This window comes from Centruroides vittatus, unplaced genomic scaffold, assembly GCF_030686945.1.
Source record: "Centruroides vittatus isolate TY-2023 unplaced genomic scaffold, ASM3068694v2 contig_364, whole genome shotgun sequence".
In the NCBI taxonomy this organism is placed as follows: Eukaryota; Metazoa; Arthropoda; class Arachnida; order Scorpiones; family Buthidae; genus Centruroides; species Centruroides vittatus.
Window position 1 is genome coordinate 4,370,888 of NW_027122188.1, and position 27,314 is coordinate 4,398,201.

Here is a 27,314-nt window from a genome sequence, read left to right on the forward strand (position 1 = left end):
TTCCATTTTGTTTTCTTTGCCAAGAAAATAAATCAAGAGTTTCAGATAAAAATGAAAATTTATGTTAGTTCATATAAAAATTTAATTTAATAAAAATAACTATTTCAAAACATTGGTTAAAAGTTCAAAACAAATTAATTATTTATGTAAAAATAGGATATTAAAAGAGAAATCTACGTTAAAAGCTATCTTTAAATTTTGATTTCTTTTTTAAGGTTTTAAGAATATTTAAAATTTTGTTGTTTATTTATATTTTAAAATAGAAATTAGCGCTTATTTAAGTTTATATCAAACAAAAATTATATTTGAAAGAATTAAAATAATTTCATTTTATCTGCAAGTTCTTGCGTATATTTTTAAAAAAATCCATTTATTTGATTACTTAAATCATACAGTTAATATATAAATTCAAAATTCGCAATAAAATTTAAATATATGTTTTCTTATAGTTGATGATAGTGAATATATCGATGAATTATTTAAATACTTTGACACGTTGTGTTAATATTATTAAGATTAAAGTAAAAAAGTTATCATTATCGATCAAACTTGAACGGCCATAACTTTTTGCATTATTTAAAGAAGACAATCTGTTAAATTGAATGATCTTTACTCCATAACAGCAAACTTAGCAACTTCAACTGACAGATAGTAAAATATCCAATGTCATATGTGTATGACATAAGCATCCACTCAGCTGGTGACAGATTCCCTATGCTGTGCTGCAACTGTCGTCTTGTTGTCACTGAGAAAATGGACAGTTCTTCTAACCTCTGTCCTTTCAGATAGAATAATGGGTTTGTGATCAGAGGTGCTGACGTCCAGTTGAAACTTTAAAACGGATTTCTGACAGATAGTTTTAGTAACATTTTTCCACTTTCAATAAAAAAAAGTCTATTTTATCAAAATTAACTTTTCAATTAATGAATTTTATTATAATTTAAAAACATTAAAAAGTACCGTACAGTACTGTACGTTTGAAATTACGCGTATAGTAACTTACTTCTTAACACTTATATATGAATTATTTAATATATAAATATTGCCTTTACAGCATTACATAACAATCATCCAGTTGAATAGATTTAAAGCTTAAATTATTTTTAAAATCTTCAATTTTAATATGATGAAATACAATAATAAATGTCTATCGAAGTGTATTTTACATCCCATATTATCATTCACATGCAGTAGCCTAATATATTAAATTCAGGAAATAATATTGCGTAAAACTTAGTATTCACAACGTACGCATATAGCTAACAATCATTCATTCTGTGATTACTTCATTTGTATTATCGTGAATATATTCAAGCTTTTTAAAAATATCAAAGTTTTCTTATAGATCTTTATGCCATTTTATGTAAATTAAAGATATATATTCACACGTATAAGAATACATAACTTCTAATAGGAAAGATCAATATCTTGGCCAGGCAATATTTGTTTTCTTTACCGGTATAAAAATACTTAAAATTTACAATTATAAATTAGCTATCAATTATAATTACTGAAACAATAGTGACTTCGATTATCAACGTCATTAAGGCGGCAAGAAATTCTTAAGAAATCGATAAGAATATTTCAACAGTAGCTAACATTTCCTTTCGTGATCTATACAAAGTAAACTAATTGAGTGTTAGCTAGATATATAACAACCCTTTCCACTAATTATTCAAAAGCTCACTTATGATGTAGACGTCCGTTTTCCTAACCATCTTGCTTCGTTATTGTGAAATGGGTGAGGTCTTATCCGTTTCCTCTTCCGTCAGATGAAACGGGAAACAAATAAACAGTTGCTTGACTCAAGACTTGATTTATGTCCCCCACTTCACCAACACTTTACTCCTGACAACATTTCGTCGTCTAGTTATCACTAAAATCTCAATTTCATTTCCTTTAGAACCAACTTTATAGCCGATAACTGTTTTTTTATGAATACCAAACAATATAATAGACAGATAAATAGAATTATTTTTTTAAAAAACCTTCTTTTCAGTTATTTAAAGAACTGTTAAGTAAATCGAAAATTTCCTGCATACAGATAAGAATCGTTCAATAGAAGAATATTTTCTAAAACACACTTTTCTTACATCTGTAATTTATATATATATATGTATATATTTTTTTAAACATTTCTTTGATTTTTTTATTGTAAATGTAACTAAAGATTTTATTTTTAATTCGAAAAAATTAAAGACTACAATTTTGTCATTTGTGTTATAAAAAAACCGTACGAAATATTTGTGTGTAAAGTAAATCTCAATTATTCTTTACTTAATTGTAATATTACACATAATCTACTGTAGATTCAATTGCTATTGCTTTAGATTAAAGATGAGAATTATGCTTTAATCTAGAATGAATATTTATAAAAATTATTAAATAAAGAAAAAAAAAACTATATTTGCTTTATTTGTAAGGACTGGATTTTGACTTTAGGAGATCGGAGAACGGAATAGTCGATCTCTATTGTAAGTTGATGGAGGAAGACTTAAAGATTTGACGTGACCTTACTGATAAAAGATGCTTAGTGATAGGAGGATTGACCGCACTGTGATTTCACACCATCTTTTTTTATTTCAATGGTCGTTTCCACTACGAACGATGGCAGATTTTCGTAAATCCGATTCGTTGTTTTCTCCCTTGGGGCAACGTCCGGATTGTGCTCTGTGCGGTCTGTTTTGTTGTTTGATTCTCCCGGATTTCTTGTCTTTCTTAAAGGTAACCTGATGACAGAGGGAATTTGTCTACAGTCTTAACCCGGAAAAGAATGAATGTTAGTATTGTTGTTGCTCTTCTACTGATCCTATTAATAATTCTTTGCAATTTTTAGATTTTTTTTCTTCTTTTTTATAAAATTTATAGGTTATAAAAAAATAAAAGATTGCGCTAAAATGCATTAACTGAATATATTTCGCGTCTGAAAAATATATAATTTATAAATATTTATATATCTAACAAAAATAAAGAATCATATTTCATTAAACTTATAAAAATTTTTATGAAAAATGAATATTGACTTTCGCACGCTAATCTACCATAATCTACTTTAATAATATGTGTATATATGTAGACAGAAGACAACTTGAGTTAGTTACATTAACATGAATTTTTTGTAAATACATGGAATAATTATTTTAAAATACTAATTTATAATTTTAACAAATAATATTTTTAATTTCCTACAATATTAAGTAACTGTTTGAATATTGCAATTATTAGATTAATTTTTTTAATAATAAATCAAAATAAACTTATAATGGTAAATTTAATGTTCAGTCTTTTTACAATGCAATAAATTTATTATTAATTAAATCGTATAAATCTAGATAAGAGTATAATTAATTGCATATATATAATATGTAGGATTTATATAATGTATATAACTTAGATTAAAGCGTACTATATATATAATTACTGTATTATATGTATATCGTGTATAGCAGTCTATAACCGCTATTGTAAATTTCATTAAATAAAGATATACGATACTTAATTGTTTTTTATCAGAAAATACGTTTATTTTATTCTTCAAATATTCCCTAAGACCGGGAAGTGAGTACATAATCGGTAGCAAGATAACACTACAATTACAGTAATATAATATACACACTTAAGTTCTTTTTCCCGGTGTGGAAATATCAGAAATCAAAAATTATCTACGTGTTTTTTACAATTTCTACTAAATAAAAAACGTCTAAACCGTTTTCCAAATTCAATATCGGTCTTACTTCAAAGGATAATCGAAAGGAGAAAAGCACTCGGTTGTTGAAGTATTCTTTTTTAATCTTCTCTATGTATCCCACTCTTTAAGTTTTCAATGGAGGAATGAGTAGTTTCGGATAGTTCAGTGATATAATTTTTGCTGATTATTAACACATCACTTCAAGATAGTATCTCATAGAAATAATTCAGTACTGAGTATAACGATTGATAGAAAGTCTTTTAATTATTACTTTCAATCATCTAAAGTGATTGTAGGAAAGGACCAAACAACTTTCTAATAACAAAGTTTTTAAAAAGTTTCTCTATAAAAGAACTATTATCTTGAAATCTTGATATTATTTTGTCTTATTCTCTTGTTTTTATCTCATTTTTTCGTAACGTTTCAATCAAGTTTTTGTCTCAGAAAATTAAAAATTATTTTGAAACTTAATTATAATGATATTAATTAAATTTGTAAGTAAATAATTTAATTAGCATTTTTTAAAACTATTTTATAATTTCTAATTAATTTGAATAGTTTTGATGGGAGACAGGCAAGGATTATTTATCAGAATCATGAAAAAGCTCTCATAAACCTTTTTATTTACTACACGGTACGATTAAATTTTCATTAAGATAAATTTTATGTGTTTTTTATTAATCTTTATAACATTTATATTTTCTAAAATCATCGTCGAGACGTTCGTTCTTCTTTTTGTAAACGCGTTTACTTTATTTTATAATTCTATAAATTAAATGAATCGGATATGTATTTAAATGTTATAACTCTCAAGTATGCAATGCTTATTTCGTTTTGTAACTTTTCACCATAAAATTTCGATATGCATATTAACACAAATTCGTTTTGAATACCAGTATCCCGAATACAGTTACAGCATATCCTGATTAACAATGATTTATACGAAAGTGGAAGTAGGCATTTAGTATACTATGTACTGGATCATTTGGAAGCATATAGCTGATATGATTCATCTTAAGATATATATATATATATCAAATACTACGTAAGTTCTTTTCTTATACTACAAAACCTGTGCTTCTTATGGATATGTGTAAGCCTCAAGAATGGATGAATTCCTGAATGTCTCAATATATAACATCCTGATGTGGCTCTTCCTTCATAAGATAAATGTAATACTGTATTCTGATTGGACGACATTCCTTACGTCACAATATCTTAAAGTACTTTGAGTATTTTTGTACCACTCTTAATCCCTGCTGATTTTTAAACAATAAACAATGATTGACGGTGAGAGTAATTGTTAAAATCTGGTTTTTTTAAAGAGTTTTTCTTAATAAGAAACTTTTCACTCGTGTAACATTTTATATAAAAGAAATAACGCTTAAAAATCTGTCTTGGCTTCCTTTGGTAGAAATCATTTCACTTTAACCCTTGTTACAAAAGAATCATCATCAAACAAAGATGCTCTTAGATTTCAATAAAAATAAACATCAATCAAATTCAACATATAATATGAACTTAACTCTTATTTAAACAAAGTAGTCCTTCTATGATGATCAATGGAAAGATAATTCTTGTGACGACACCAGCTGACACAAAGCAATTAGACGAGGAAGGTAGCAAAGCCACATACATCAGCGCCGAGGATACATTTCCAACATGGCGAGGCATTACTTGGATTCCTTCTTCATGCGTGTCATGTGACTTTCTGACGTCACTGGAATAAAAAATATATATAAATTATAAATTAAGTTATTGGTATAAAGGATACGTAAGTGTTAAACAAAAAAAGTAAAAGTACTCCAAATATTTTTTTAAGTTGAGCATATGAAAACTCAGTATACGTGCGTTGGCATAGTGTCTCAACCTTGCACTTTTCTGAATATTAGTTAACTTTAGTCCTTACATAAAAATTTAAATGTTTGATCTATAAATCAATATTTTCTAGCCTATAATATAAATTGAAATATAACAAAATACAGTGTCTTGTTAACCCTTCCAAAATTTATGGTAATATTAATTGCAAATATATGTAACTAGATTTAATTTATGCAATAATTGTTAAAATCTTCAGATAAATTAAATATAATAATAAATAAATGTTATAACACATCTTAATTTTTCTCTATTATTATCATTATTTTTAGTGTTTTAAGTTTAAGATAAAATTTTACAATCGCGAATATGAAACTCGATTAAAAAAAAAAAAAAAATTAAATGATACTTCTTGAAAAGGTTCATTTAAATTAATTTTATATATATAAAAAAAAGATTAAAATATTAAATGTAAGACGTTCCAAATGTTAATGCGAGTGTATAAAATGTAAAAATATAAAACGTGTAATATTTATAACATGTATGTAACTTACTGCATTCTCTGGTAGTGCTATAAAAACTTTTATTACTTGCAATTATGAATAAACCAACTGGCGTTTCAGATTTTTCGGTATTCGTCGCTAAAACTCTATCCAAAGAGTTAAAAAAAATTTAAACTCTACAAACAAACTGCTCCTTATACCAAAAATATTTTAGTATTCCAAGAGAGTAGTTTTTTGCGGTTTTATTACGTGACCAACTTAAGCGCAATGACGTCATTCTTCGACACAAATTTTTCCTTTTAAGATTTTGCTTCTGCATTCTTTTTGAAGTTCCAAATATCGGTAATATTTTCGGTGATGATTTTTTTTCCTTTTTTGAAAGTTCTAAATCATTTCCTTAAAATTTTAAAAACGTCACTTTAAACTCTTTTTTAGAATTTATGATACTTTCGAGTTTTCTATATGAAATAGCTTATCTATATTTATCGTAATTCACTTTTATTATAAATATTTGAAGACATTTCACCTGAAATTTTAATAAGTATTGTATTTTAAGTACTTTCTATCAAATAATATTACTCTTTATTCAATTTTATGGTTAAAGCACTAGTAACTTTCTTCATAAATAATAGAAGATGGTAAAAATTAGCAACTGCGGTATTTTTACATATATTTAAAAAAAAAATAAAATTACATTTAAAATATATTATTTCGATTATTTTAAATATTTTTCAAGATATTTTTTTTTTCTAATCATTTAACATAGAAAATAAAATATATTTATATTGCCAGCTTTAAAATAAAAAACAGCATTCATTAATAAATCAAAATATCTTGCAATTTAATACAGCTTAAAAATAATATAAAATAAAATTATTAGTGTTTAATGTATGAATATTATTTTGTTTATAATTTATTGAATTCTTGTTACCTCTATCAGAAAATTTTTTTAAATATTATTTTGTAATATATTCTATTATTAAAATATTAAAATAAAAATTAATATGGTGTAGTTTTAAAAATACTATATCAATAAAACTGTTTGTTTGATGGAAAGTTGCTTATTTTGTTGAATTCAGACGGCTGCATTTCGTCTACCAATAGAGTTACAGTTCACACTAGTGTAGACCCCAAGGGTGATATATTCTGCTTTTTTCACGTTCCTCTTTAGTATCCCAAGTGCTATCTATTGTTAGAAAAAGGAGACACAGTTAAAGTTCCCTATTGGAACATCTATCTCTCAGCTTTTTCTTTGATTCGATATTTTTTACACTTCCAATTTTTTATAAACTTTATTGTTTTTAATGTTCAAATACTGTTCAAATCCCCGACTGTTATTTTGATTTAACACTTTTTTTAAAGATAAATCTTTCAAAGAAAGTTCCTTATACTGTATTTATTTACAAAATTGATGGCATTGGTTAGCAATTTTCTGTCTTTTTTTTTTCATTTTCGCAATTAAGTTAAAGTAATATCTGATATACTAGACAGTAGCATTGCAGATATTTATCTTTCGATAATTAGTGAATACATTAATATGTAACAGCTACTATAGCTGAGTAGTTTTCTATTGCATTAATAGTTCTGTAGACTTTAATAAAAGTATTAAAAAATCTAATGTTATTACCGTCTCGATTTAATAACTGTATAAAATTTAACCTAAATTAAATTAATATTCATACGGTAATTTTCTTATCAGAATTTTTAGTGGGACTAATTATATAAGTTACAAATTAACAGGTTTAATATTGAACTGGCTAGAAAGATAATCATATTCTATAAAAATATATATATATTTATTTATTTATTTTAAGAAAATTATAATTTTTTTGTAATAATAATTATCGTTTTTATTATAATTTTTAAAAAATATTTTAATAAGAAAAATTCAAAAGGAATTAAAACATATATAAATTAATAATATAAAATATATTTGAATATACATCTATAAAAAATAATTATACAAAAAATAATGGTCCAGTTATTAAATTTTATAACTTTTCAAGACCTCTAGGGAGTGATGAGTAATGTTCAAAAAATACCAAAGAGACATTATCATACACTAAGCATTATATTTTATTAATTTAATATTCACGTTTCTATTTGCAAAATTAATACCTTAGGATAAAAATAAATAAACTATTGATGTAATTATTCTAAAAGAGGAAAATAATGAAAATATACTAAATATAATTGTATATATACGCACACAGAATGTGTGTATATCGGACGAGCTAATATAGTCTTAACGTTATGTTTAGAATTTAAGTCTTGTTAAAATTGATTAAAAAGTTAATATAATTTATCTGCCGAAGTAGTGTTTTTGCAATTTCGTAATTAGTAATTTACCTTGATGAGAGTTATGTCTGGCAAATGCTGGCAGGGAAGACGAATACAGTACAATCTCTAACTGAACTGAAGAGGTTGTGCCGTTGGAACGTACAATGCCCAATCGAAGGCACTGAAAACCATGAAATATAGGCAACTCTTGCAGTCAAAGACGACGGTTTGAAGTATTTGCTAAAAATAATAATTGTAAAGTAACTATTTATAATCCTTTTCTTACATGCATAATTACTTAGCCTACGATACAAATAATTGAAATTAATAATATTATTTTTTTAAATATTTGTGAATATCTGTAAAAAATATCAAACATTTTTAATAGAAGAATATACAATGCTCAATAGAAGAAAGTTTAATCCTACCGTAAAAATAGCAGTAAATTCGATTCTATTGAAGTCAAATAATGTTTCCCTGTTTAGAATGTTAGTTATTTTTTACCCATCGATTTCCAATTGATAGATTGTAATTAATATTCATTATTATGAAATTAATGTGTTTATAATTTATCAGAACAACTATTTGATTGTTTCGTAAACTTACCCTTGTGTAGATCTATCAATATAAACAGTAATGCAATAATTCTGAATATTGTCTAATTATTTTATTAAATTTATCTATAATAGCAAACAAGTTATTAAATGCAATTAAATTACACTTAATATTTAATACATCATTAAAACTTTAATAAACTTTTTAATTTTATATTATACATCATATTATCGAATTTTATTAATATTTTTCAGATTATTTTTCAAATATTTTGATATTTAATATTATACTTGCCATTACTTCATAAAATATTTTAATATTTTATGAAATTTAATAATTAAACCATACATAGCTCACTAAAAAAAACATATAATACGAATAATAAAATAATTTTCATTGTTTTAATCATCATTTTGTTCGAAGAATTTTTGTAAATTTAACAAATATTTTGATAAATATTCATATTCATTATTTATTAATATACATTTTAAATATAATATAAAATATTTAGAAATTGCAAAAATTCTTACTCATTACAAAACTTCATAAAGTCGGGAAGTAGTTTTATTTTATTTCTTATTTTTTACTGTAGACTATCATTTTACTTTAAAGATTCATTCCAAAGGAAAATTTATTTTCATATTGTTGCTTTCATCTTGTTTAAATATGTTCTAGAGTTTTTAATAAAATATTATATGCATTCCTTGAGATTTTTTTTGGTAAATTTTTCCAAGTTACAACATTAATAATCCAAATATTTTATATTTATATATACATATATATATTTGCGTTATAAATAACAATTTTACTGAAACAACTAAATTTTTAAATGATTTAAAGCTCTATTCAAATGTTAATCATTTAAGATTAATATAAATTGTCGCCTATTTATTTACAAAAAAGAAATTATAATTTATTTATCTTTTAAAAATATAAGAATTACTTCAGAAAACTGAAAAATATTTAAAGTAAGATTTATTTTATACGTTTATTTTAAAAAATTAATTAAATGAATGGAAATTTATATAGACTACGTGTATAGTTTACGTATCTTTAATATTATGTAAACATTTATACGCTAATCTTAACCTAATGATGATAAACTTATTTTATTTTATAAAAATTAAAAGTTAGTTTGACATAATTTTGTTTAAAATAACAGCTTGATAAAGAAAAAATGAGGAATAAATAGCATGATAACAAATAAAGTCCTTTATCTTTGAAATAGTGTTTCACATCCTTGCTAATATTTATATAATTTATGTACAGTACTTTATGGCACTTATCTTTTATTATTTGCTAATTATTAATTTTTTTACATTATAACTACACGTTTAAACAGTTGAGGAATTTTAATCTACATAGGCCTAACATTTGACATATACCGTTGCGACAAAATAAGAACCACCAATGATTTTAATTTCAAATTATTTTATGACAAACTTTTTTCAAAATTTTCTAATATTGACTTAGTTTTAAACTAAACTTTATGATTTATATAAAACAAAGTAACTTTTATCTCTAGAGATGTTAGGGAATTGAGAAATACAAACGATTTTTGTAACGTCCAATTAAAACAGACCTGAAATAGAATTCTTGACCCAATTCCGCATTATGCGATTTCTAAGACCCAAAGACCTTAAAATAGAAGATTGGAAGCAAGAAGCAGAGGAGAGAAGAAATAGAAAAGGAAAGAACAAACGCCTGACGACATACAGCTGATGAAAAGTTTGATAAAAGTAATAAAAGGCTTAAACTTTTCTGCCTGAAATAGATCTAACATCTTAGAGTTAAATTGTTTTTATTATATATTTTAATCTAAACAAATTTTGAATGCATATTATAAGTAAAGGGATACATGAAAACCAAAGGAAAGTTTAAGTCGTAAGGCGTATTATTCACAATACAAGCACTATTAAGGACTAAAGTTTTCACTAAAAGAAAGCTGAAGAGTAAAATGTATTTAAAGTTTTTTTATTAATTTGATTCGAAAAGAGGTAGATTGTAAATTGTCATATATAGGCCTATCATAAAAAATCAGTTGCATTAAAGCATATCCACAAAAATAATGTTACATATAGAACTTTAAAATTTGTTAGATTTATTTTCTAACAACATCCATTTATGAAACTTTTCCTTCATTTTTTGAAAAATATTTTTCTGAAATACATACTTTAATGTTTAGAGGAAAGAAATCTGTTTTTATTGCATTGGATTATTTGAGATTTTTGAATAACTTCATGTATATTCTTATTTCATGGTATTAACACTTTGTGATTCTTAGTTGAAGAAACAAGATGCTATGCCTTATTGTAACATGGCTTTGAAAATTCACAGCATAAAAAACTCTACATAAAAGCCGGAAAAAAACACGAGAAATTATTTATTGTGACATCGTCACAATGCAGGGCTGCAATTTTCAATTATATTTTAAATCTATTTAATTTAAAATATATGCTCTCCACCTGTCGTTCGTCTGTTGTCTTTCCTTAATCTCGAGAACAATGTTAGATAAATGAAATTCAAGACCAGATATAGAAAGCTTAGGGAAAGGAAATTAACTATATACAAACTTCCGATGCAAATCAGAAGTCACGTTATTTCAATTCAAAAAGTTTCCCCTGGAAGGAGTAAAATAGATGACCGGCACGACTCCACTGCTAACGAAAAAGTATGATTTACAGGGGCAAGTCACTACTAATTTCAGGCGAAGAGAATATATTTTAAATTAAATAAATTAAAAATATGATTTAAAAAATACAGCCCGGCATTGTAACGATGCCACAATAAATAATTGCTCGTTTTCAGGTAACTTTTTAGATAATGTAATGCTTTTCGAACGATAATATAATCAAATTTTTTGTATCACAGTTTTCAAAAAATATATTTAAGATAGTAAATTAGAAATTAGCAAACTTATTATTTATCAAAATAATCAAGAAACATAAAAATATATAATATTTAAAATAATAGATTAATTCTATATAGGCCTATGAACTATACTTTAACATCGAAAGTGTATACTGTATCTCATTGTTCAGATTTTAGCGTGTATTTTCAGTGGCTAACTATATTATTTGGACATTTGAAGTACTGAGTAATACGGGGCCTCTTGAATGTTTCATTTAATATCTATAAATAAAATTATTTGTATTTGAGATACTTTAAGTTCAAAGTCTCTATTTAGTTTGTTTATAAGGTAAACTGCTATTGTGTGTTGTTTGGTATTTTGGTATACCTGTTTTTAAAGCAGGAACGTTCCAATTAGTTAACCATTCATTAAATAATACACACCTCAATGTAAGAGGAAGATATAAATACTTATATCAGAGCAAGATTTAAATAAAGATATATTCTCAGACTATAATTAAAACTGTATTCTTGAACTAAAAATTAAATACAAATAATTGTAAAAAATAAAATAATTCTAGTATTAATTACATAAATAAAATTGATGTTATAAAAACTGTATCTAATTATTCGATATATACGAGTAAAAATTGCGACAATTGCATATATTCAGATGAATTTAATGATTTTTATATGTAACTTTTGATGATAAAATATTTCTTGCAGACATTTATTCATTTTATTTAGAGATTCGCGTGTAATATGAAAAAAATTAATATATTTTTTAGTCATTTTTATAGCACAATAATGTAATATTAACGAAATAGTAAAGAATAGAAATTTGTATATTTATAATTAATCATAGTCTTATAACCACTATGACAGTCACCTTATTTCAAAACGCTAACTTGTGAATTTATCCTGGTTTTTTATTATATTTAGTTAAAGGAAAACGCTTGCTAAACAAACTCGAATAATAATAATAATAAATAATCAATTAAAATATTTTGATTTATAAAAGGCATCATAGTAGGAGTATACTCGTAGTAAGCTTATTATTTTATAATAAGATTCACAAAACTGTATTGAATAGTGACTTTAACGTCATTTTAAATTTTAAAATATCAGAAATTGTATGAATTTTGTAGATAAGATTTTTTCATGTATGTATGAAAAATTTTATTTATAATATATATATATAGATACATGTTATATAACATATAGTTTTATTTAATATATAAAATATATTAAATTTAAACGAGTTGTGTTTTCTTTTTAAAGAGTTATTTTGAAAATAAAAATACAAATTTATATAACAAATTTTAATGAGATTTTCACATAAAAATAAAAGAAAATATTATAATAATTTGAATTATGAAGTGTTTCCTTAATTTTAAAGTTTTGAAGGAGTTTTAAAGAAAATGTTAAATGTGTAAATATTATTGTATGTATGTAAATACTTTATAAATATAAAATCTATTTATACAATATATAAAAGTCTACAACATTTATAAATTTAAAAATTTTAAACATTCATTCTTTATCCAATTTTTATGATGTAAAAGAAAACAAAATTGTTATTATTTTTCCTCAAATACATTTTAAAATAACTTTTCAGAGTAAAATCATTGTTGTTTGAACACTTTGATATAATCAATTTGTCAATTCTTCGATAAGAATTTTTTTTATTCAATTCATTCTAATGAAACATTAAGTAAAGTCAAACATACAAGTTAATTTAAATTACAAAATTTAATAATGTAAACTACTTCATGTCTTTAATAATGAAAGATGATTGATAAATCTACAGATATTTAAATTTAAAATTACTTTCTTTCGAAAAAAATAAAGTAGAATGACCTTAAGAAAACAGTTTAAATTATAATATGAATGCATTCTGCAGTCAAGTTTTATATATTTACAAATAATGTTAAAATGTTAAATGTTAATGTTATAAGACACGGATTTATTGTTAGATCTGGTCCTGTATATCGTTTATAAGAAATAAATAAATAAACTAATAAAAATTTTAATTTTTTAGTAATATTATATGTGTAAAAATTAAATTATTTTACATGTTTGCATTAAAACAAGATTATAACCTAATTTAATATTATTAAATAATAAAACTATAAGATTTTTGTTTTATTTATTAAATTACTTAATACTTAATTTATTATTCTCTACGCCAAAGGGTGAGGGACGATTAATCGAAAGACAACATCCAATTTCAGAAGAAACTCGAAAGACCGCATATTGCAAGTTGAATAAATTTATGCATTTTGTATATATGCATCAATAATACATATAAATTGTACTTAGAAGTATATCTTTATTGAGAAAATGGACCGAATACATATTTTCATAATAAATACGTTTAATTTTACTGCCATGAATTTTACCATTTTATATTTTATCAGGCCGTGTTCGATGCCGAATGTGGCCTTAAGGCCACAGATTCCCCACCCCCGCTCTAGATATTGAAAAAAATACTAAGCTTTCAATGATCTATAATAATAAAAAAATCAGACTTTGTTTTAAACTATAATATAATAAAATCATCCCCTATTATTTCAGCATAGAAAATAGTTAAATTTTGATATCAATAATAAAAAGTACATAAGGATATTATGTTTAACGATTTAAAAATCAAGAAGCATTCTAAAAAGTAGCCTTAAACAATAAATTTATTTGGGATTTAATTCGATTGATAAAAAAATAATGAAAATTTTAACAATAAGTAATACGTAAAAAGGAAAAAATATTAAAAAAAATACAAGAATAAATTGAATTGAATGAAAAAATTGTAAAAATGGCTTCATAAAAGCAATTCACATGTGGGGCACTCCGTAATAAATGATTTTACATTTATTACAGTTCCCTTTACAAATTGAAATACTAGAAAAACTATTATAAAAAAATAAAAATAATTGAATTTAGTATCTACTGCCGGTCGTGTAGCAACTCGGTTACGGTGGTAAGGACGAAACTGTTTAAATTATATTTTTGTTTTAATAAATAATAAAATGAAAATAAATATTGATAAAAATAAACCCACGTATAATCTACAATTTTATTTTTGTGTAATATAAACTAGCATTTATAGAATTATATCAAAAATTTATTTGAAGCCATCATGTTAAGAAAAACAGCTGTATAAATATGAGTTTGTCTATATATTACTGTAAATCAATAGAGCCTAATCCGATAATGATTATCCATATTAATTTAATTTAATTTTTGAAAGTCAAGCTGGTAACAGTTTGTAATAACTAAAGCTAGAAAATTCAAATTAAAAATGTTGTAGAAGAAAAGTATTTTATGCTCTCGTTTCAAATCTAAGGACAAAAACTGTGGAGAAATGGCGTATTTTATCTTCTGCGACAAGTATAACATTGGCGCAACTAACGTATCGCAATGCGCTGTTTCAGTGAGCAAGAAAATAATAGTGTCGTATGTTGTACTTTTTTCTTGTGCGACGAAGTGCAATATGGATGAAACTAAAATATCCTAAACGACAGTTATTATTTACAATCTCCGTTTCACTAAGATATAAGTGATGCAGAACAGTATTTACAATTATTATTCTAAATGAGAATTAAATTGAAGGAGAATGTAAATTTGGTGGCGACACATCAATCGTGTCGGCATTGTGTTGTGAGTAGGAAATAAAAATTCATAATTATTTCTAAGTACTTTTCGTTTGAATTTCTCGATCGTTTCTATAGATTTGTTTTATGCATAACTGACTTCACTACAGAATTTTATAGTTTAAATTTCTCCCTATTTTCAACGGTTCAAAGTTAATTGCCTATTTTAGAAATTAAGTCAAAATTTATTGAGGTAATATTTCTAGATTAGATTATTCATTAAATACATGGATATACACACATTTTCAAATTTGCAATTCTATATTTATTAAAATCTAAACATTTTTTTTCTATCCATGCTCCTTATTACAGTACGATATTATTAAAATATATATAAATAAAAATGTTAACGGTAATCATTAACAGAATTATTTCGATAACTGTAGCTTTATCGTAATTACAATTAATTATTTTGTTTCAATATTTAATATAATGAGCCTTATTTTTGATATCTGCTAAATAAGCAGAAAAATTTTAACTAACACATTTGGGATATTTATTCTATTAAATAAAAAAATAAAAGCTATCTAAAGATTATGACAATTTGATTAATGCTAATGATGAAATGAGATACTAATTTCTGCTTTATAAATCTATTTTCGGTCTTATTTGTCATATAATTGTATATTGGAAAATTTGAATGATACCTATGAATATATTCCTGTTATAATAAATATTGATGATAAATTTTCTAAGCTTTCAAATTGAATGCATTTGTAGATCTGTGTTAATCTATTATTGAAAAGTTTGAGATGGCTGAAACATCTATCAATATAATCACAGTAGAAGCTGTAAATCTACAAACAACAGGAGACTTTGAAAGTAAAAATTGTATAGTAAAATTCCCATTTTTCAACATTAATATGGAAGTTTGTTTTATAAAAGAAAAAAATAATAAGATTAAAATTATTAATATTTAGTTTGCTAGATTTATATATAACTTGTTTTCTCTTGTACAGATTATTTTTTGTTTGAGTAGACTATCAAGTATAAATTATAGCTTAAATATTGCTAGTTCATATATATATGCCTATATATATATATTAGGTATACTTAAATATAGATTTTTACTTTATTTGAGAATGTTTATTTAAATTGTTTCTGATATTTCATACTATCTGACTATCTTATATATTAAAAATGTATAATTTTCTTGAAACCAAAAGAATAAGGCGAATTTAAATAAAATTGGGTAATATGATGCATCAGTTTCATAAGAGGCTTTTGGATTATTTTACTGGACTGACTTTCATTACTTTAAAGTTTCTAAACGAAGTTTTGTATACATAATAAATTTCTCAGTCAAAATTCTTTTTATCCATCAACGTAAGATCTATGGCACACTGTTTTGAAGCCATTTATATTTGCATCTTTATTTTCATATACATTTAATAATGAAGTATGTAAATATAACTTGAATCTTTTTGAATTAAATTCACATAATTTTTAAGCATTCATATAACATTATTAAGTAATTCATTTTATTGGTTAATGCTAATAAAGCGCATCACTTATGATTTTCAGCTTCAAAATCTAGTAATCGATAAGAAATGATTTAATTACTTATCTTAAAGCAATATTTCTTTATTGTGAAATTATATTGTGAAAAATGTCGCATTGAAATTTCAAAATACAATAGGTTTGTATGTAAAAAATTTAATATGAAAAGAATTTAATAAATTAAAATGGTACAGATTATTGAAATATTGCTTTAATAGTGTTTTTTATTATAGCATTATTTTACTTTTTTATATAATTTTCATACAAATTAACTATCCAAAAATTATGTAGACTTAACCTGAGAACAGTTACACCTGTCATTTTATGTGTCGCAAACTTCGCACTATCACTTTTCTAACTTTTATCTACCTACAACACCAATATCATCTTACTATTCTTCACTTTTAGAAACGGAATGAGTTCTATTTACTTTAACGAAGGTTATATTTTTTCATTGTAATAAATGTTTTTAATGTGTAGAAAAAATATTATATAAGCAGGGATAACTTAATCAGCAGGAATATGAAATATTAATAATATAAAATTATATAAATAAAAAAAACGTTCATAATTTTCTATTGTTTTTTTACTATTATTTAATTTTTCTCTAGCCATTCGAAGAACTATATATATATATCTTTTCTTCAATATTTTTCCTCTTCAGAATGATAAACGAAGATATTTATTTTACTGTCCTTTACGAAGAAAAGATTTAAAACACAAAAAATTCAATATATATCTTTTCTGAAATAAATTTTTATACTTAATAATTTTCTATTTTTATTGCTGTATCAATTTTGACTTCTAGAAAAAAAATTTTTACATCCTATTTTATTAATACTTTATTTTCTCAATAACATTCATTATTAACGTTACTGGAAAAAAGTATTTTAATAAAACAAAAAATTTTCGTGAAAAAATATTGTTTTTCTTAATACATAATAATAATTAATGTAATTGAAACAGAAATAAAATAAGATTACAAATAACACATAAAGTAATCTTAATACTTATCATAAGTTATATTTATTTATAGACTATAAAAATAATAACAGCATTGTCTTAAAGTTTATTACTTTAAGCTTACTACTGTATCTGTATCCATATATAAGTTATATCAGCATTAAACTTAAATTACCAAATATGCTTTAGGGTAAAATGTATAATATATGAATTTAGTAAACCTTTCGTATGCTTTCCAACTAGTAAAAACAATTTTACTCGTTCCGAACCGATGAAGGAAAAATAGCAATAACTGTTTAAATGGGGGGAAACTTTTCCATGTTGCAACGTTGATTTTTATTTTAAATCACGTGACCGGAAACAACTTTATTCTTTTTTCTAACCCTCTTTTGCGTTCACTGCAGATATAGAAAAGTGGTTTCGATTCCATCTTTAAAGTCTATGTTGTCTTTTCTGCTGCTTGTCATTCAATTCGTATGGCATGGAAACTCTCTTATATGTCCAACATCTTATAGGATATACGCTATGTATACACTATTTGCTGGTTTCTTCTACCAATGTAGTATCAATTCTGAAAATTCTTGTTCCCTATAGTATTATGTTAGTCTAAGATATTGGTATACTTTTATAGAAAAAAAAACAATTTGATAGCAAAATTGATATAAACTACTAAGAAAAAATTTCCAATGTATGATTACGCTTTTGTTATACCAATTTCTAGGTAGATGTATAAATAATAAAATAAAAAATCTGAACTATTTACTTTTAGATATCTGTTTAAATAAAAAAATAATAATAATAATAACTTGTTATTGAAATTTCGAATACATATTTATATTATTTATAATAAATATTTACCTTTATAAAACATTTTTCTATGCATAGAAGGACAATTTTCTCCCTGAAAGAAAATACAGTGTCAAAAATATTCTATTTGCTAATGTACAAAAAATATTTATAAATTATTATCTTTTCTATTCATAATAAGATTTTTATATCAATATTTTCAATTTTTTCGCTTCAATATTATTTACTTTTATCCCGACAACAAAATTCAATTTTCTTTAAAGTATATTTTATTATAAAATATTAATATAAATACTGTAAGCAATAATTGTATTTATTAGTCTAGACTCTATATAAAATAATTTCTCCTGCAGTTATTTTTATAATTGATATAAAAAAACTTATTTTTTATAGGGATGAAAATAACTAAACTTTATAATGGTTTAACTGGAAAAAGGATGATAATGTATTAAAGCAATAAACAGCATTACTTTGCATTTTTAACAAGTAAGCGCATTAATAGTGATCGTATTTATTAAAACCAAGTTTTTATGAAAAATTTTATTGAAAAATTTACTTTTATATTGTTTTTTTAATTTCATACATACGCAGACAAAAGATGATAAAATTTAAAAATTCTTCACTTCAAAATATAGTAGAAAATTCCAATATAAAGTAAAATTGTTGATTTGTAACCTTTAAATTAAAGCGTGGGAAAATATATTTTCGATTATTAAATATTTACAGCCCTTCAGTGCCTCTTTGGAAATAGACATCACACGCCACAGTATTTAAATTTAACAAGTTATATGGTTCCTAGTAGAGACATTATTAACATATTATCTTTTGTTCCAAGTTCTTTTCTTTCAGTAATGATCTCTGGCTTAAAATATCATTCGTCAAGATAGCTTGGCTGATAAAGAATGAGTCGTAGAGATGTAGATGTTTGGAAGACAAGACAAAGTAGAATAATGGAGGATATATCCTTCAATCTCTTTTGCTTAACAGCGAGATTGAGCATGTTGCTAGAATCTACGTAAGTGCTAAAGCTTTTTAAAGACAACCTGATGAATAGGATCGTAAAGGGAGTATTTACCCATACGCTACCAAACAAAATTTTCTTTCCTTTTACTATACATTATAAAACTTGGTAATGTTATTCTTTGCATTTACGACTACGTGTAAAATTTTCATATTTTGTAGTATAATAAAGATTGTCCATTCGCCGTTTTAATTTTAATTAGCTTTACAAAGTAGCTATTCTATTATAAACTTTAGGGATTTCTCCCTAGTAATATAATGTAGGTGTAAGCATTTATATCCAGAACATATTATTTAAAAATTCTAGAAAATAAAAACTTACGTTTCGATAAAGATGGGAAATATAACTGTTAATTTACATTTCAATAAATTCTCATCATTAAAGCAAAATTCAATTTTCCAGATCTTTACCGAATTCTGCTGTTAACAATACCGGTTGAATATCTTTAGTAGGATTGCTCGAAGCAACTGAGATATTGAAGAAACGATTCTTTAGTTCTAGTTCTTTCTTATGCAAATGAACTGTAGTTTTCTAGTTATTCACGGCGAATTTAGCCTGAAGGATGAACATGCCGCTTCTTTTTATTTTTATTATTATTTTTTTTAAATGTTCGATGAACCGAAGAGTTATTGCCATTGGATGATTAAACATGATTCTTTTATACTTCGACACATTCTTTTGATGACATCTCTCTACTAAATTTCAAGTATTAAAATTTGGATTTAATATCTCATTTATTTACAACTATGAATTTATAACAACTTCTTGAATTCTTTAGAATTATTAATATTTCTTATTATATAGCGTACCTTTACTATCACTTTTTAAAGTTAAATTTAAACGTATTTAAATTTGTTATTCGTTTTATTCATTTATTTACAATAAAGCATCAATAAAACAATTTAATTTACGGTCTTTATTTATTTAATCATGATTTAATCATTTTAAAATAACAACCATTTATATTCAAGAGTTATCGAGTGCACTTTTAATGCGCGTATATAACCCACAAAAATAATAATTTACCGGCAATTTTCTTTATTTTTTTTTAAATAAAATAAGTTTTTACACACTGACGTGGTTCAATTTTTAACAAAAAATAAAAGTAAATTGTTATTTTTTAAGAAGTGTTCGTCATAATGATGCTCTTTGTGTGACGATGATTAAAAATACCGCGGCTCTTCTTAAAAGTATAAAATTAATAAAAATTGTATAAATCTGTAAAAAAATCCTACAATATATTTTATTAAATTAAATGTTCAATAAATTTATATCTTTTTTTAATATCTAATAAAATATTTAAATTAATTTTAAATATATTTATGGAATATTATAAATGTGCTTGTGAAAATATTTAATATAGGTTATAAGAGTAAAGCATTATTAGCATATAAAATTAATCGTTCGAATAGTTCAAGAGAGTATGATTAAAAAAAAAATATCTCGTAAAACAACGTATAAACATCAGTGGACTGTTTTGAGAAAATATTATTAAAATACAAGAGGAGAATATAGATTAAGTAACTCGATTATTTTTAGAAGATACAATATATCGAAGGCTTGTTTTTTTTATTGACATTCTGAAGTTTGTCAATAAAAATTACCACATTCAATTTTAAATATTTATGAAAATTAAAATAGATGACGCGATTTCATTATAAAAGAATAATAAATAAATAAAAAAAAGCAAAGTAATTTTAGAAAATAAATCATGTGAGCGGGAAGTCGTTTAACTTTAATAATTTATCTTCTAAAAATATGATGTAAAATTTATAAATCAATAATTTAAAATGAATAGAATTTAACCTAAACAATAATTTAAAAAGAAAATTGTTAAGAGGACGTTTAAAAATAAACCATTTATCGTTTAGAAAAGCAAGTCACATTTACATTTTTAATATTTTTAACCAGCGAAATAAGAAATAAATAAAATAATTAAATTATAAAACAGAATCAGCACATTTTATATACATTTAAATTAAATGTATATAAAATCAAAATTTTAAATAATTAAAATAAATCTTTTTATGACAGTTAATTAGTAATATAAAACTATTTAATAATATTTGTTTTTTAATTAATAGATTATTTACATTATAAAATGATTTAATTAAAAAAAGCAGGTAATTGAGTTTTGTTTATCTTCGAATAAATTTTTGTCTTGAAAATTTCTTTCGTAAAGTATAATAAAGCATTTTAAAAATATTCATAGATTAGTTATCGTATAGTTATTATTATTTTTTTTTAATAATTATTTGACAGTGAGATAAATTAGAATTCTGTTACTACAGTAATTAATAAAAGAATGACTAAAGTTCTGGATGTATGTAAAAATACTCATTTCAGAGATTAGAACGATTAAAAAAACTTAATTGAACACTTTAATTAAAACAAAACTTCACAAGAACTGTGGTATTTGCCATATATTCCTAATTCAATTCATGCTTATTTATAACTTTTTAAGTAAAACTTTAATTAAAATCTTCAAATGAAATTAAAGGCTTATTTTAATTTTAAAAAATGAGATTGCTGTTAGTAAACTAATTCTAACATTTGAGCATTATTAATTCAATTAATTGTAATTAATTAAGGATAAGCAAATTTAATACTCATAATAAATTTAAGTTAAAAAAAAAAAACTTAATGTGTTTTAAGAGCAACTAACGTGTTATAATAACTTTATTATTTAACAATCTTAATATTTTCATCGTAGACACTTTTATTCTATTTAAAATAATAATAAAATATATAATATGGTATTATATTAATTATAATCATCTAAAATTCTTTCTAGTTTACATATTTTCTACTTTAATTAAATTCAATTGAAATTGTAATTAAAATATATGTTTATTATTTAAATAAAAATTTTAAATAAGCATAATAATTTCGATTATATTTTAAAACTTGTTTTATAATTCTGAATTTAATAAGCCTGCTTCATGTATAAAAGAAAAATGAAATTTAATATTATTTTCCTTATATTTTATCTTCCCTTTTGTTCCTTTACGTTTCCTTTTAAGCGAATTTATCATTTGTTTAATTTTCTTTAAGTGTTTTCGATTGTAACGTTTTATATCTATAATTTAATCGACAACAAGTTAAAAAAAAATTAGATATATTTTAGATTTTAGTAGAAAATGCCACCAAAATATCGGTTTATAGAAAATACTATGATTTATAGATAAAATGGTTTATGTCTGGGTTATAAAAGTTTATCTTCCAACTAAAGAAGAAAATAATAATAATAATAATAGCCATAAAGTATTTTCCACATTTTTTTTATAATTTCTAAAAATTAAAAAGAGTATACTTTCTTTTTATAAAAGAAGACCTTTTTTAAATATTAATATGCATATAGATACATTCAATATTGTATTATTCAATGTCTCTTTTGTATGGTCTTACGTTACACAAAGCCATTTCGGTGATGCTTTTTTGTTATGCTTTGATATCATTTTCATAGTGCAGCGAAGAGGAAACATAAAGGTATGGAGCTCGTATTATCCCTTCTTTGAAACAAAGTTCCATAAAAAAAGCAGCTACTACAATCGATTCTACTATAATCTGTATCAGAAAAGAAACTTCTAAATAGTTTTCTATTATAACTTACAAGAGAAATATAGGTCATGTTATAACCATCAGAAAACTCTTATTTCTTAGAAATAGACCCAATAAGTAGTGAACTGTACAAAAGAGGTGAATTTGTGTCTATAAACATTATTTAGAAATCTTGGCACTAAGTCATCAAGGCAGTGTGTTTCTCCGAAATTTGTGCTTGTGGTTGCTCACACGCAGCACGTTTTCCATTAGCACACGCATTTAAACACTATAACTTTGCTACTATCGCCTTAGCAATTTTACTGTCATCGACAGAAATATGGAATTACTATAGTGCATAATATAATGTCCGTTAGGCTATTTAAGGTTGTAAACGAGAAATAATGTTGTCAATAAACTTACTTTTCGGGACATTTACTGAATTTTGATAATCTTTCGAGAAATTTTTCGTTCAATTTTTTTTCTTCCAATATTAAAGCAAAAGAAAATAGTAAGAAAAAAAGAAAAGAAAAATAATAACGTAAAGATTGTAACGTAGAAACATTATGTACGACTTTAAAAATGTAATATTTTTAGACTGCATTCGAACGGAAAAAAGTCGTAAAAGTTACAGAAACATTGAAGCGCTTCATTATTATTATTTTTTCTTTCTTAAATGAAATTCGGGTATTTCTATTATTTTATTTCTTTTCTTTATAAATAATAAAACCTTCCAAATTTCATTTAAGTGTTGAAATAATGTCATTTCTTGCGATAATCTGAGAATAAAGACAGATAAATTTTCTTTCGTTGTCAGAGAAATTGTCTTTAATACCAAAATTTACTGGAATTTATTTTATAGTGTTGTGTGAGAAATATTATTTTTTCATTCTAATATATTTCTATTATTTTCTAGAATTTTAATACATTACTTTATATACTTTTAATAAAATTACTAATAAATATAGAACATATTCTAACATTAAACTATAGCAATTTTTTGAATTGTTCTCGTTTTCTTTCACTTGTACTTACATAATAAAAATATACATTATCGTCACCGAAATTTTATACGGAAAATTTAAACTGAATAGAATTGAAGATATAAATATGTTAAATAATTATTTAAGAAAAATACTGTAGAAAATTAATGAGGAGAAAAATTTTTTTACCGGTTCACGAATGTTAAGTTCTATATTGGTTCGTATGGCTCTATGATGAACAGGTTGTACTGGTCGGAAATTATTACCTAAAGGGGCCTTTGGTGAATCAACATCTCCTTGCATTAGCTTCCTTAAGGCGTATAACTGAAAACGTCATAAATAAGTTAATTGTGTAATAATAAATAAATTTAATAAATAAACCTATTAATTCAAATTAGTCAGCTTCGAAATTTTACTTTAATATGTTAAAGTTAATATAGAAATCGTGCAACAGTATTTAAAAATTCTTACATATATTTAATGAGGAGAAAAATATAAAAATATACATTTAAAGTTATCTTTTATTTACATCTCATTTTTTAAAAATATTTTAAAGTCGTTCTTTTAAGCATTTTTATTATTTTTACCGATTGTTTTTTTACGGATTATTTCTTTGATTTTTTATACAAATTCTAATGAAAATTTATTATTATTCGATTTTAAATAATTCTATATACAAATTTGATAAACTTAGTTTTATTTTAAAAAACACATTTTGCCTATCGTAATTAATACACTCTATTTATTACTTAGTTTAATGATCTCCGGTGTAAATTGATATGTATTTATAGCTAATAAAAATTAACTAATTAATTAAAGCAAAAACAATAATTTTTTTTGAGTTTTCTTATTTTTTGTGATCACAAATAAGCATATATTTATTTAAATCTTTAATATCCTTAAAGATGATTCTTAACAGTTTATTGAAAATCTCTACTTATAATTTAGGTTCTATATTTTACTAAACGTTTTCTGGAATTTAATTTCAACTGATACTTAAATCTTATTTAATTATTATTATATTAAAATATTTTCTCAATAAATCACATTGTTTATCTTATTCAAACTATATATATTGCATACATTCTATAAAATATGAAGTAAAAAGTCACTGATTGACTATAAGAAAGATATATATACAGGAGTCAGAAGTTTTCGGTGGTCTATTTCTCTATTCTCCAAACGCCTAAAGTAATTTTGAATAACTCATTTGAAAGATAATTGTTTTCTTAGGTAGTATGCAAAAGTTCAAGGTTTCTATTAAAAAATTGCTGAAATATAAGCAATCGAAAAGTGCAAAACTCTCCAAAAGAGCTGTATTTTCTTTTCTTCATCCGGTCCTAGAGAAAAAACTACTGGGTTTAGAAAGGTCAAATTCTAAACTTAATCGTTTCTTGTTATTAGTGAGGTACCGGCGAAACTTCCAGATCGATAAGTCAAAGTTCACGGAGTTACCCATAAAGCTATTTTACTTTTATCGCTTAATTTTATGCTTGTAAGGATAAAATTACACTTAAACAAATAATTTTTATTCGAAATGTTATCCAGAATAATAAAAAGCTCAAATTTATGCCAATTAAAACTTTTTTATAACGATTTTATTAAACGGCGTATTGAAAACGTTCGGTCAGCAAACGCCACCGACCGAACGTGTCCTGATGTAATAATGCAATCATTAACAAAAACAATTGATATCAAAACAAAATCATTTGAAATGTAAAGAAATTGCGCCAAGTTAAAACATATGACAATTTAGATGAGAGTCAAATTTTTTCTTAGAAGTTTTTCTTTGGTAAAGATAAGCTTGATGATGCTTTGAAGTGATACCCACAAGATTCTTACCTGTATTATTGTTTTTTTACATTTCAGTTTAAAGAACCAAGCTTATCTTTACCAAAAAAAATATTCGACTGTCATCTAAATTACACCAAGTTTTTATTTGGTGAAATTTTATACATCTCAGATGTTTTTGTTTAGATTCTTATATTTTACTAGTTAAAATTCAAACTTTTAATAATGAAACTTTACATAATGCAATTGCTTTACATTGATTTAATTTATTAAATATATTTCCTATGTAAGGCAACAAACCATTACTCTTTATCTTTTCACATTTAAATTAAAAATTGAAAAAATCTATCCCTTTTGATCTAAATTTAATTATTTAGTTTTAAATAATTGATTATTCTCTGTATTCAGATATTAAATAATTATTGTTAATTAAATATTCCAACTGATTAAATACTTTCTTTTCAAAACTCTAGAGATGGATGAATGAAAAGTAATTATTAAACTTATTTATTTTATTTTTTTATATCCAATCGTTGCAAACATAACAATTGTACATATATATTATGTTCTACTATCAACTAATTAGTTTTACACAAGTAATAATAAAACATTATAATAAATAAATTATTGATAAGATGTTTAATGACGAAATTGTTTTATTTCATTTCTGAAATATTTTATTTCTGAAATTATTTTATCACCGTTAATTAAATTGAATATAAACTAAGTACAAAATTTTCTAATGTTTAATGACTGAAATCGTTATGAAATTCTGTTAATTCATTACTTTAAAGTTTAACGCTGAAAAACTGTTATAAATAGATCATCTGCTGGCTTATTTAATGAAAGTATTTATTAAGGGGAAAAAAGAAACTGCAAACTCAAAATTAAAAGTTAAAATTGTTCCTCTTTTTTAAGAGAACCATTTGAATATTTTAAAGATTTAAATGGCTTCAATTATTAGTTTGCAGTCGCAATTTTAGCAATATTTCTTCTTCAAAGTATCCGATTCAGCGAATAGAGAGAATAGTTAATAGAAGTTGAATGACAAACGAACTAATTCGATGTAATTAACTATGTGGAGGTTGAAGAAATTAGCACTTTAATGTTTTTCGTGACAAGATGAATAATCGGACGTAGATATAAGCGTCAAAAGAACTTGTTAATTGCTGAATTCTCGCTAAGATAGAGTCAAAATTATCATTTCATGCTGCGACATAATTATTTAAAGCAGTTTGTAATGATGTGTATAAATAACAGTTCTTTAACTAGTAAATCTTTCTTAAAATTACAAGGCTGAATTTTTATTACGAGTGATTAATGAAAAAAATGCTCCATTTGCTTACAACTATTTATTAACAGTCC

The 27,314-nt window shown here is 23.9% G+C and overlaps 1 protein-coding gene across 2 annotated transcripts in view; it reads right to left on the reverse strand.

The window, feature by feature from the left end:
- Positions 1-4,349: 4,349 nt before the first annotated feature.
- Positions 4,350-27,314, reverse strand: part of LOC136975127 (carbonic anhydrase-related protein 10-like) — a 118,807-nt gene continuing 95,842 nt past the window's right edge. For both annotated transcript variants that reach the window (XM_067270148.1, XM_067270149.1), the window contains 4 exons: positions 24,348-24,482; positions 18,666-18,708; positions 8,359-8,529; positions 4,350-5,408 (listed from right to left, as the gene is read on the reverse strand). In XM_067270148.1, coding sequence (XP_067126249.1) covers positions 8,504-8,529; positions 18,666-18,708; positions 24,348-24,482 — 204 coding nt within the window. In that variant the 3' untranslated portion in view covers positions 4,350-5,408; positions 8,359-8,503. The remainder of the gene's footprint in view (positions 5,409-8,358; positions 8,530-18,665; positions 18,709-24,347; positions 24,483-27,314) is intronic.